This window comes from Harmonia axyridis, chromosome 6, assembly GCF_914767665.1.
Source record: "Harmonia axyridis chromosome 6, icHarAxyr1.1, whole genome shotgun sequence".
In the NCBI taxonomy this organism is placed as follows: domain Eukaryota; kingdom Metazoa; phylum Arthropoda; class Insecta; order Coleoptera; family Coccinellidae; genus Harmonia; species Harmonia axyridis.
In genome coordinates, this window is record NC_059506.1 from 38,465,673 (window position 1) to 38,479,101 (window position 13,429).

General features: G+C 33.7%; 4 protein-coding genes across 8 annotated transcripts in view; 3 read left to right on the forward strand and 1 right to left on the reverse strand.

The window, feature by feature from the left end:
* LOC123681907 (long-chain-fatty-acid--CoA ligase 1) overlaps window positions 1-873 on the forward strand; it is a 27,121-nt gene extending 26,248 nt beyond the window's left edge. For all 4 annotated transcript variants that reach the window (XM_045620263.1, XM_045620264.1, XM_045620262.1 and 1 more), the window contains one exon: window positions 22-873. In XM_045620263.1, the coding sequence (XP_045476219.1) occupies window positions 22-159 (138 nt within the window). In that variant the 3' untranslated portion in view covers window positions 160-873. The remainder of the gene's footprint in view (window positions 1-21) is intronic.
* Window positions 873-2,501, reverse strand: LOC123681909 (vesicle transport through interaction with t-SNAREs homolog 1A-like). Its single transcript, XM_045620272.1, has 4 exons — window positions 2,342-2,501; window positions 2,204-2,262; window positions 1,794-2,150; window positions 873-1,736 (listed from the first exon to the last, which is right to left on the reverse strand). Exons 1-4 carry the CDS (start codon window positions 2,433-2,435, stop codon window positions 1,584-1,586), a joined length of 663 nt encoding a protein of 220 aa, XP_045476228.1. The 5' UTR covers window positions 2,436-2,501; the 3' UTR covers window positions 873-1,583.
* Window positions 2,502-2,737: 236 nt separating this feature from the next.
* On the forward strand, window positions 2,738-3,594 carry LOC123681910 (60S ribosomal protein L34-like). The gene is made up of 3 exons (XM_045620273.1): window positions 2,738-2,810; window positions 2,976-3,049; window positions 3,277-3,594. The coding sequence occupies exons 2-3, from the start codon at window positions 2,985-2,987 to the stop codon at window positions 3,566-3,568; spliced, it is 357 nt and encodes a 118-aa protein (XP_045476229.1). The 5' UTR covers window positions 2,738-2,810; window positions 2,976-2,984; the 3' UTR covers window positions 3,569-3,594.
* A 1,280-nt stretch (window positions 3,595-4,874) lies between these two features.
* The window catches only part of LOC123681908 (bone morphogenetic protein receptor type-1B-like), a 131,227-nt gene continuing 122,672 nt past the window's right edge, over window positions 4,875-13,429 (forward strand). Inside the window, exon 1 of one of the 2 annotated variants that reach the window (XM_045620267.1) lies at window positions 4,875-5,102. In XM_045620267.1, the coding sequence (XP_045476223.1) occupies window positions 5,024-5,102 (79 nt within the window). In that variant the 5' untranslated portion in view covers window positions 4,875-5,023. The remainder of the gene's footprint in view (window positions 5,103-13,429) is intronic. The other variant, XM_045620269.1, reaches the window with a different exon arrangement.

Below are 13,429 nucleotides of genomic sequence, written 5' to 3' on the forward strand. Positions count from 1 at the left end.
ACAATGTGAACCTATTTTCAGATAAAAGACATATATCTCCATCCTGATCCCTTCAGTGTGCAGAACGGTCTTCTGACACCGACCATGAAGGCTAAAAGACCACAACTCAAGGCCTATTTCAAACCGCAACTGGAAGACATGTATGCCAAACTCACCTAAAACCAAGACGTCCAACAGAACGAGACAAAAAAATAGTATTTCCTATAATTTTAGCGTTGACTTCTTTCATCTTGTAAATTTTATCGGGAGAATCCGTTTCAAATTCTCCTCCCATAAGGAATAATAATCACACGAAATCACAAATCAAGTATTTAGATGAAGTCGAATTATTCACTTAACAAAATAGTTCAATTTAGTGCTAAAAATTCGATTGAAACTTTCAAGGACGCAGTATTAGAAAAAAAAAAAAAACAGAAAACGAATAAGTCTAGTATTTGTTAAGAAGCACCTGTTTTGAAATCGACATCTGTAAAAGCCTGTCATAATCTGAGAAAACTGTGATAGGTGAATGAACCACCCTGTATAGCCAGAATTTCGAAGAATACACGGATTTGATACTATCAGGGAAGTACTTCTGAAGAATGATCGGTTTTTCTGAATTCTCCAGAAGGATGACGTAAGATATGCAATACGTAAAGTGGCCTTAAACTATATCTATTTCTGTATTATACTTTTAGCGTTATACGATCGTGTTTTATTTGTTAATTTGGATTAGTTTCTATAATTGTACATTTAATATTAAACACAATTCTTGCCTTTAGGTTTTGCTTGTGTTATTCGATTCTTGCCTTTCTTCGTTGGAGTTCAATTTTATGATGCAATAGTACCTACTGTAATTTAGTGATCGTTATTTATTAAAGTTATTTACTATAAGAGGTTTTTTTTTCATTTATTTATAAATTATCAAATACATGTGATAACTTCAATATAAAGAATATAAAACTCTTCCAATATTAATGTTCAAATGGTTTTAATCCTTTGAATGCCACACATTTTACATAATTCTAATTTTTCTCCAAGATGGACCAAAATATTTGAATCAATAATATTCCTACCATAGACTTAGCTGAATTGAACCTTCATACATAAGAAAACTTCGCGAAGTATCTCACAATTTTTATATGATTTTCACTAAATGAAGTTCAAAGAACTGCTAAATTTATTTGTCAAGTGGATAAAAATAATAATATATTCTATAGCAAACAAGAATATCCGTCTTTCAAACTATATTTAGTGAATTATATAAATCAGTTCATAATTTCAAACAATGGAAATCCCTATAATTACAGCATTTTTTGTCATTGAATGAGCGAGTGAATTTTTATTTCTTCAAATAGTTAGAGAACTCCGTCCCATTAAAAAAACCCTGAATTCTTAAAAATATAGAATTAGATATTTTTCATAAAAAGAACTCATCTAAAGGCAAAAGTTAGTTTTGTACTATAGTTCCTAATACTAACGATATAATGGCTTACACTTCAAAATAACAATATAGGAATGTATAAATATAAAATCAACAGGCAGTGCAATAAATAACGATATAATACCAAGTAACTCTTTCAAATAAATATTGACTATTGGGATCAGTTCTTGAATCCTAGATAAATCCCTAAACAGAGAGCAATGAACATACAGGCACCAACAATTAACAATACCAACTTTTGCTGTAGTGATCGCATAATCATTGCGTTAAGTATCCTCGAAGCCCTGCTCAGTTCTTCATCTGTTTCTCTCAACTACAAAAAAAAAGGTAGTAAATAACGAGACTTTCTTCAGAGTCTATTAATTTTTACCCTATTCCTGGACCTTTGAATTGTTTCCCTTTGTTCCCCAAGGTTCTGTAAAATCTGGGTACCAGTTTGTTCAGTCTCAACTAGAATCTTATAACTCTCCTCAAGTTTGTTTCCACTTCTTTCTAGTTTTTCCGTATTATCAAGGAGCCTCTGCTTTTGATCATTCGAAATTCGCGGATCAAAATTATCATCGGGATCTGTACTGTCGTAACCTAACGATCCCTGTTTTATCGACCTAGCTTTGATGTATTCCAATGTCAGCCGCTTGAGTTCGGCTCGATAACAATCCAGTTTCGTTCTGCATCTAGTTTTCTTTGGCGCTTCGATTTCCCTAACCTCCAAATCCATTTGTTCCAGCTAAAATTTCATCCTTCAAATTAAAAATTCTACAGTCATATTTGGATACATACCAGTTCTTGTGCTTCTTCAACATGTTTTTCTATGTTACTTATTAGCTGCCTACGATCCTCTGAAAAAAAAAAAACAAACAAGAATTCCATAACAATGACTATCCCAGATGATGGTATCCATGTAAACAATATACTTACTAGTGTTTGAAGCTGCCAATGAACCGATTTGCGCTGTGATATCAGCTGTTAGAACTGAATATTGCTGTTCATAATTATCAAAAAGTGTAACCATTTTAGTTACTTCACTTTATATTACTTCATATTTTGTTACTTATAAAAGTAGCCGGTAGATGTCTCTCACTGCACAAAACAAACTTATAGAACACTATTTATACACTGATTTCCATTTGAACTACTTCGGAAGTTATAAGTAGAAAAAGTATTCTTTTCATAGATAAAAAAATATTCTCACTTCTTAATTACTGTCGTTATTTCATCAATAATTGCATCAAAAATTTTTTTTTCGAATATTAAATAAAAATATATCCTTCAACAGAAATTTCACGGAACACAGATTCATAATATTTATACCGTGAATACTCTGTGGTGTTCATACCACTAACGATTCTGTCATCTAGGAATTTCTTTCCAACTTCGTTGATTGGAGGTTAGTACAAGTTTGTATAATTTCTTTAGTTCAATTTTTAAATCCGTTCATATTTAAGACATGTGAGAAGAATCTTACAATATTTCATATATTAGATGTTATACGAGAACTGATCTTTCAAAAGGTACTAATATTTTTTTCATCAACTTAATGTTTTTGTTTTAGATCGTCAAAATGGTTCAACGGTTAGTTTTCAGAAGGAGGTTGTCATACAACACAAAATCCAACAGGAGGAGAATGTAAGTACAATGTTTCCTTTTCAATTTGGAATTTTTTTTTTTGAGTAACCTATTATTGTGACAATTGATCACAAGTCAACATGATGATTTTTTGGCTAGAGTCCTGAGTACTATGTACCTTTGTGACGAAATGCTTTATCGTTCGTTTTTTTCTGAAGTTTCAATTATTTAAACCTCAATAAGAAGTTTTCTATCATGGATATTACATTTCTTTATTTTTTTTTCAGAGTTCGTACTCCTGGTGGTAGATTGAACTACTTGTACCTCAAAAAAGCAAAGAGTGTACCAAAATGTGGTCAATGCAAAGATAAATTGAGGGGTATTGTGCCAGCCAGATCCTATGAAAGGTCCAGGCTCTGCAGACGTAAGAAGATGGTCAAGAGGGCTTATGGTGGTGTGTTGTGCCACAAGTGTGTGAAGGAAAAGATCGTCAGAGCTTTCCTTCTTGAAGAACAAAAAATAGTAGTGAAAGTAATGAAGGCTCAACAGGGTGTAAAAGCTGCTCCTTCTAAGAAATAATATGGAATAAATTTTGTAAAGTAAAATGTGTTTCAGTTTACTGATTATCCCTCTAGTCTCTCATGATCTTTCATTATTGGTTTGCTATTAGATTTATATAGTTATTTGGAGAATTTGAAGAAAAAAATTTGTAGAATATTGCTATAGAAATTCTCTTTGAATATCCAGAAACAAACTTTTGATAGTAATTTATATAAGGAAAACAAATCTCATTGCGTTCTTCAGATAATTTAATTCTGTGTAAGTTTTCCTAATTTGTATACTTGGCATGATCAAAGAACTAATTATCAAGTAGATGTTTATGAGAATAAAACTTGTTCAGTTCAATTTGAAAATTTTGAATAATATATCTCTGTCAACATACTGAGGTTGAAATTCACTGAGTTCATTCATCGATGCTATGAGTCGCTACTCATATTTCGATAATTTGAAGAACAACTTATGAGGAAATAACATTTTGCATATCGTTAGAGTGTTTTAGTCTGCAGGCTCAAGATTTATGATGGGCAACTAGTTATCAATTTTTTAAATGATGATTTAGATACAATTTCTATGTATAGTTCTAAACTATTTTAGGTCAATTATATTTTGAGTTCTTGCAATTGTTATTCCTGATTCTCACAGTTTTGTACGGATAAGAAGCAGCAGTTATGCTTTATGCAGATAATTGGTTAATGGTGAAACGATAACTAATTACTATTTTCTCTACCGAAGATATTTTTATTTCTATATTAATTTATACCAAGCAATTTTTTGAATCGAAAAGTATTGTTAGATAAGTAAAATCTTAAGAAAGATACTGAGAAGTTGAATTTAATTCCAGAATTTAGATAAATGATGACTAGGTTAGTTTGAACGATCGATTTCATTTTGTCGATATAAAAATATGTAATTTGTTTTGCACTTACCTATAGACTTCCGTATGTAGGAATGGTTACATTCGTTATATCTAAAGCCAAATCCAAAATTCAGTTTCAAATGATCTTGTGGTAATGGTAGTTTCCACATGATCTATTTTTGAAAATTCCTTTGTTTTATTTCATTCATAATGAATTTCCATCAAGTTAGGATCGAAACAGTCCTTCCATTGAGAATTCTGAAATAAACAAATTATTCAGGTTTTCAAATTTAAAGTTATTAATAAAAATAGAATGGAAAATTACTTCGAAGAGTATTTACATTGCCGACATTCTAGTAGCATACACTATTTAGATTTTATAGTGAAGGTTTTTGGAAGAATTTTCGAATTCAAATATTTATACTCTGCAATTCCGAATCAACTTAGGCGATATTAGAAATCACTGTAAATAACATTCAATCGTCGAACCTCCCAACCATAGATGTCGCTACAACACTCGAAAACATAGACCTGGGCGCCATACCTGTTTTGTGAGTGGGCTGTTCGCGATCTAGTGCTAAGATTTCGTGTAAAAAGTGGATGAAAACCGGGTGAAAATGGCCGATATTCGGAAATCGGAAACTGACTCAGCTGACCTGAACACACAGACGACCGTGGCCAGCTTGATACAAACAAGTAAGTACCTAAAAAACCAATGTTTTCGTCGCTCAGTGCGTCTCAGGATCATCCTATATTTCGGATGACAGCTGACGGCCTTGCAAAACAAAATTTCCTCAACATGTTTTTCCCTAGATAATTTTCTCCGAAGTTATTTATCCGTCAGTGCTGGTATTTTCGATGTGAGATATTTTCGGTGGAAAATTTCAATTTCGTCTGATTATACTCAGTCTTTTGACGTATCAAATATTATTAATTGGTTCATATCCTCCAATTATTCCAATTATAGATGGAGAACATTCCTAAAATATCGGAATTAGAAATGGAACGTTATAAGAACGGATGTGTCCAAGTGTATTTCAGGAGATGTGTCTATTTTTATTTTCTTTTTATCTGCAGTACTGTCAAGGTTAAATACCAGCAATACCACAGAAATTTAATTGTTTATACTGTTTATCCATAAGGTTATTTAATTAACACTTGATTGAATTCGTGTCTAATCCATGTTTTTTGATTTGATATCAAATAAAGTGTGTATGATATTGATTTCGGTTGAGGAATAATACAAATGGAGTGAATCCCAGTGGAATCAATATTATGTTCATTATCATCTAATTGAATGATTTAATTATATAGGAATAGGAGTCTCTTCATTGTTCTCTATTGATTGTAGTTGTTCAGTTCTGAATAGATGATTCAGCATACGTACTTCACTTGAATAATTATTAAATATAGCACATAATATGTTGAAATTGAGTTCAATTTGCTAATCTTCCTAACCTAATATTTCGAATGAGCAATTCATAAATAGGCAATACGAAATATAGAAAGGTAGCACATTTACAGAATTGTGTTTTGCTAATGAATAATAAATTGATGATGATAGGTTCTAAAAGATTTTTTTACGTTTGATTCCTTTTATTTAAGCCTTTACAAATAGAATTTTGTCTCTTCTCAATGGTTTGGGAATTATGATTTTAAGAATGAGAGAAATCTTGTCTTATCTACGAAAAAATCCTAGAATTTTTAGAGGCAGTTCATTATGCAACTGCCAGATTTTTAGTTTATGTTTTATTTTTCAGATGGCGTCGGTTTTGAACGCCTTTCAAAAAAGAACGAAGAAGAATCGATCTCGTTGTTTTGTGTAGAGTAGAGCCTTCAAAAAACAATGAGTAGTGTTTGAGGATTGCTGAAAGGAGTGCATATTTAGTACCTATGTAAACATTCAAATTGATTGTGAATTAAAATCATTAAAATTATCTTGGTTTTCATATTTTTGTAACAAGCGAACGATAAATGATATAAATATGAAGATACCATTTATTTATTGGAGTAAATTGAAAAATTAGCGTTATTTGTTTATAGTAATTAAACTTTAATAGATTTCGATCATCTAGTTGCTAATATACAGTGTTTCTGAATAGATGCGAAAGATTCTTAGCGAAAATTAAAATGGTATTTCGTATAACTCTGATGTAACTTATTTTTCTCTCCAAGTTGAAGCATTAGATAGTCTTCAATCTGTTTACCCTATCGAAATTCCTGGGTTTCAATGGACCATAGAGGCAATTAACATTTAAAGTCGTTCAATCGTTCCAATATGATTCAATCACGGTTATGAACAATTCTCGTTCAGCCGAAATAAATATGACTTCATCAACGAAAAACGATGATGGAAGAAGTAGAATATTATATCCGATAATGAGTGCGTTGAGCAATGCGTCAAACGTATAAATATTAATGGGATTTCGAAGAGAGAAACTGACATTATTATCTATCGAAAAGAGGGGTTTTTGCGTGAATCTTTTGGCGAAAAACTGCAGTACCTAGCCCACGTGAAATTGCTTCGCTAGTCTCAATGTTGATGGAAAATTTCATGCGAATCGAGAAAAGAATTTTTTTCATTTCGAAAGCTCAGAATCTATTATATTTCACTGAAATTTAGTTTGTACAGGGTGTTTCACGTAAGCGGGTCACTGGGTTTTGTGGTTTATCCTTTGATCAGAATTGAAAAGTGACCAATCCTATTATATTATTTAAAAAAACTATCGAATCGAGGCATGAAAAGTTATTGAGGAAAAACCGTTTTTTCAAAACAAAAAAAAAATTATTTTGCAAATTCGACTGGTTTTCGAAATAAGATCGATAGACAATTTCTCACCAATTATTTCTTCATTTAAACTCCCGATTTTCAAGAAAATGAAAATGTTTTTTGTGCAAAATATGCTTATATTTTTTCATATTTTCTGAATGTACAATCGATTTTGAATCCGAATATGTAGATATAGTAGTAATTTTATATTTATTTCAAGCTTATCCATTAAAAATCAGCCTGAGGACATTCAGATTCCATATTCGGAAAATATATCCATGTTGGTTAAAGAAGGAGAATGAGAGAGATATTATAATAGAAGCTTTATATTTCAGCTTTTATTCCAATTGAGAATGAAAACTTCAAAATTTGACAATCAAATATTTATTGAACCACAGACACATGGATATATTTTCCGAATTTGAAATCTGAAAATTTCCTCAGCTTGATTTTGAATGGAATTGCTTGAAATAAATATAAAACTACCACTATATTTACATATTCGGATTTAGAACCGATTTAGCATTCAGAAAATATTTTGAAATATATTTTGCAAGAGAAAATTCAAATGAAGAAACACTTGGTGAGAAATAGTCTATAGACCTCCTCATTTAAAAACCAACCCAAATTGCTCAATTTTTTTTTTTTGGAAAAACGGTTTTTCCCCTATAACTTTTCATGCCTTGGTTCGATAACATATTTGGATAACCCGTGAAAAATACCATCATACTAATGGGTCACTTTTTAGTTTCGCTTGAAGGATAAGCCACAAAATCCAGTGACCCGCTCACGTGAAACACCCTGTACATTATTAATTTAATCGATGAATGCATTTTTCTTAAATTCATTTCAGTATTCACAAATGAACACTGATTTTTATAGAACAATTAAACAATTTCTACACCTTTTATCTCGCCATGATTAAATTACCATAACCTACTGATCACAAATGACATAAGAAACGTCAAAAACGAATTCACAGTGTTGCCATTATTACCCTTTTATACTGTATCATTCTTTTTTTACGCTGATCTTGTAGGTTTTCACGAAGGAAACGTTGGGATTTTTCCTCTCTTACAACCTCATCCGGTATGTTGATCAGTGATAACGTCCATAGCCGCCCTTGTTGGTCTGAAGAACGGGTTTTCAACCGCTTCGGTCGACGAAGGCCGTGGTCTTCGGTCAGAGCTCATTGTCCGTGATAAAAGGAGGCGATATGAAAGAGGAAAAAAAAAAGGTACCACGAAATCGTGTCTGGGGCCTCGGCGTGTCAGAAATATTATTAATGTAACACCTCAGCGTGGCGCTTCAATATGCGCCTCCATTTGTCAGTGGGGCTTGAAGGCACGGGGTACACTCGGAGAGAAAATTTTTATTCGATGTCGGTGATATTGGAATTAGAAATTTTTAAAATGGAAAAACACTGGCGTGCTATAAACATGAAACGAGCACTATTTTAGGTAGAAGCCACTGGTCTCCGGATTTAACACCGTTAGATTTTTTCAACATTTTCAAATTGATAAATGTCATTCTTTAAATGTGACCAAAAAAATCAAACGATGTTAAATCAGGAGACCTTGGTGGCCACTAAAAAGTTCACAGATTATCATAGACTGGCACTTGGTTGATTTGCAGTTTGAAACTGAAACTTTTGTATGATATTTTCGGTTTGATGAGAAATTAATATATCATACTATATATTTTTGAAATGGAAGAAAAAAGCGAATTTATCTATTATAGGAGTTTTTGTTTTATATTGGAAAAAAAATTAAAGTTTGTATTATAACTTAAAAACTAATTACAATAGAAAACAAATTATTGAACCAATCGATTCTACTGATAAAAGTGCCTGTCGAATGTTTTTGTTTCATGTTTATAACACCAGTAATAAAGAAGTTATGAGAACTTTTCAGTTCACGTCATTTTCAAATTTTCTCTCATAGCTTGAAAACAGTTGAATTTGTGAGGTTGTGGTTTTCATCTCACGGTTATAAACATAGATAGACAGGGAGCATATGTCATTTTCTGTAAGCAAATTTTGTCCCCAACATAAACTATCAAATTTGGCATGAAGCGCGCGGAAATGAAAACATATCAGTGATACGATATTTCGGTCAATTCGCGAGTTTCTCCACAAAGAACGCACTTTTTATGTCCCATAGTGAATCAACGTTTCATATCAACTCAAAATATATTGAAATAAATACAAATATTCAAATTTGCATATTTAATCAGGAATCACTCAAATAAATATAATTCATTCAATACATGTAGTAATTGCGTAAACTTCCTCCATCTATGTTTATTACTTTATGGTTGTCACCAAATTAATTCTCTCAAAAATCGAGCCGCCCGAAAATGTGCCATTCATTTTTTTTTGACTCCAAAGGAATTTGAGACACCCGATACATAGAACCATAGAATACTGACATTACCGCTCAAGTGTCAGTCTTGACACATAAATTCAAATTGAACAAGTGATCCTTTCATCAATTGCCTGTCCGTTCCGAAAGTTACAACCGCTTTCAATCAACTCTGACCTCTGGTGGCGTGTCATACGATTCCATTCCCCCGATTATTTACACTCCGACTGTTTTTCCACGTTCCTAAATCGACTTCTTTGTCGGATCGCATCCACCGGCGACGAAACTTAATCGAAAAGCCTTAGGCGATGCTCAAGTCCGCATTAGTCTCCATTGTCATCGTGTCCGATCGGTCGAGGCCGTACAAAAAAGAAAAACGACGCGTTTCTATGATTGTATCGCTTGTATTACCTGCCCCGATCGCGATTTGTCATTCTCGCTCTGTGGTGGACGGGCATAGAATCTCCGAAACGGGCTGGGGACGCGTTCCGAGAACAGCGGATTAACAAGAACGTTCGGGCTGTTTGCGAATTACAAGTTGATTATGATTTGTTGGAGTTTTCCTGGAATTGGATTGTTGGTTTCGACGTTTGCGGTCGCGGGAGGCGAGTGGTTATGCTTCAGTTCAGACGCTTTTGTATTGATCATAGAATTTATAGGCCTTTTTGGTGGATATCGTTCATAGAATTTGTTCTAAATCATAGCGGAGAATTTGACAGTTGGACAGGTTATGTATCTGGTATTAAATTGAGAGCCTACCATTCACGTTAGAAGAATTATTGGCATTTGTTCGCAATGTGTTGTAAATTGAAAGAATTACTTGATGTTGAACCGAAATCAATACTACTAATTCATCAGGGTTTTTCTCTACGCCTACTCGGCAATTAGTAGACTCGATGTCTTGTAACAGAACTGGACGACAAGGCCATAAAGAAAATGCTTGACGTATGACAAATGGAACTTATATACGAAAAGTAGTGGGTTCGAAAAAACATCTTTATAATCCTCTTAATACCATGTGCGCCAATAAATACCTCTGGGTTACAAAAAGGTTCGAAACATGCCTTCTTCTCGTAGGTGGTAAAGTTGTGTAGGTTCAATTAATTTAGACGGCGTTATGTTATTTATGGCTTTTCTCCAAGTTCGAGGAAATGTTTCGGAGAATATTAAGTTGGAATATTTGATTTTCTCGAAGGAATTGTGACTAGCCTGTGAGGAATTGATTTAGTTGAAAAACGGGCCCACAAGGGCATCCTTGGGGAACACCTGGAGTCTAGAAATTTTATCCTGTAATATTTAAAAAACTCCTGCAGTTTTAACGTGTATTCAAATGATGACTCACGTTATTTTCGTCCTATTTTTACTGAATCGAGTACGCCGGAGACCGTTGGTGTAAAAAGTCGCGGATTCAAAGCCATCTATCTTCCCTCTGCGTTTGATAAACGAACCGCGAAGAGAGTTGACAAATTTTTATATTCGCGAAAAACAACCGTTGATTTATTCGAAGAGGAGAAAAACGTTACCGGCGTCAAGTCAACATGATAGAATGACTCGTCGAGTTGCTAGAGAGATATAACGTTTTTTTTTTTCGTTAATTCTGGAAATTTCGAGATCGGCAAAGCTGTGAACTTTGCGGGTTTGTTTATTTGGAAGGAGTTTTATTGATTGCTGTAAGCTGAAATTGATTGGGAGACAAGAAAATACTACATATTTAATTTTATTCTAGAGTAATTTTTGTTTTCATTATCGTTTTTAATCTTTTTTTTTTTTAATTAAGTCACGTATGAAATTCAACCAAACTTTTCTGTCTAATATGTTAAAAAGTAGTTCAACCATAGAGTAATAAATATAGATAGAGGGAGTATACGCAATTTTTACATGTCCCCAACATGGTTAGATTACGTTGTCGGATTGCGATATATTTTCAAATCCACAATTTTACTATATCGTTATGAATGTAGATTATATTGAATGAAATATATTTATTTGAGTGATTCCCGATTAAATATACACTTAATATTTGGAATCCGATATTTTTCGTAATTGTCGAATTTATAATAAGCAGAATCTTTATTATTTTCTGCATCTACCTGCTGAAATCCAAGGTTTGGCAATTTTTGCTCTCCTAGTGTCATCGGTTGTATCACGTCATTTGGCGCTTGAAGTTTGTTTTCTGAATTTCTGATATATTAAGGTATTTATTTCAATATATTTTGAGTTAATATGAAACGTTGATTCACTATGGGACATAAGAAGTGCGTTCTTTGTGGAGAAACTCGCGAAATAAGTGAAATATTGTAACACTGATATGTTTTCATTTCCGCGCGCTTCATGTCAAATTTGATAGTTCATGTTGGGGACAAAATTTGTTTCCAGAAAATAACATATGTTTCCTCTACCTAGGTTAATTCTCTGAGGGCCATTCCAATCCAATTGTTCATATATTTCTCTATCGAACAGCGCGAGGCATCGAACCCGATCATAAAAAAGCGTCACACACTCGAAACCTCCTTTCGATATATCATTCCTCATCCACTCTGTGTTCCGTGGCTGCGTTCCATTGTTAAACGTCAACCCATCACCCGAAGTGACACCTCCGAGACGCGGGAAGCCCATTCAGATGCAAATCGGAGGGAGTGAAAAAAAAATAAATAAAAAGTAACGACGGATCACAATGGGTACATCCATTGGTCGGAGATCGCGGTTAAAAAAAACTCAGGTAATTTGGAGCCGAGCCCGAGCTCGAAATGACTTTTTAGACGCGGACCGGTAAATCGTGATGGAGATTGGTTCCGATTGTGTCGGACGATCGGTAGAATTGAGGTATTTTGTCGCGCTTGACGGCCAGAAGGACACAAGGCGGTCATCGCTGTTGGTCGTTTGGTCTGCGGTTGGTTCATTGTTACGAGAAGAATTAGAAAAAAATTAAATCTCCGAAGTTTTCCGTTAGGAAAGCTTAAGATGCGTAACGGAGCGATCGCCCATCCAGATACTGACCGCACCCAACGCTGGTTTCCAGATTATAAAATAGTAATGTTTCGCGCTTATCCAGGAAAATAGCAAGCCATCAATTTGCCGAAAGAATGTTCAAGAGATTTGAAATCGTTTAAGCTTGTCAATGGGTAAAAGCCGTTTCAACCATATGAACTTTTGTTTTCTCAATAATCGAAAAAGTAACTACTCTTCCGATCGAAATGAATTTGGAACTTATTTACCCAATCTGTAGAATTCGACAATTGGGAAAATATCGGATTCCAAATATTCAAATTTGCATATTTAATCGGAATCACTCAAATAAATATATTTCATTCAATATAACATACATTCATAACGATATAGTAAAATTGTGGATTTAAAAATATATCACAATCCGACAAAACGTAATCTAACCACGTTGGGGTCCCGTAAAAATTGCGTATACTCCCTCTATCTATGTTTATTACTTTATGGTAAGTTTCAATAAAAAGATCAAATTGATCAGTATTACACAAATTTCAAAGTAGAAAATATCATTCTCCCAGGAGTTTAACCTAATTTCGTTTTTTCATGATATGTCACTCTAGAGCTTAATTAAGTAATTGTATTTCATTGCAACTATTTGAAGGATCTTTTTTGAATTTCTTGAAAAAAATTCCATACGAACTTGAACAAGCGGCCAAAAGCTCCTGCTTTTCTCATTTTCAACTTCATTATCCCTCTGGCCCTCCGACCGAAAAGATCACCGTCTTGCACAATTCGGTTTTCGATTTAAGCGGCTATAAACCTTCGATTTTTACTGCCCTGGCGCCGAGACCGCGAAGATAATGATCTTTTTATTAACGCGCCGGAGATAAAACAAAACGCGATGCGCGCAATAATCAAGGCAGCGCTGACAGACGTCCGAGCCGAAT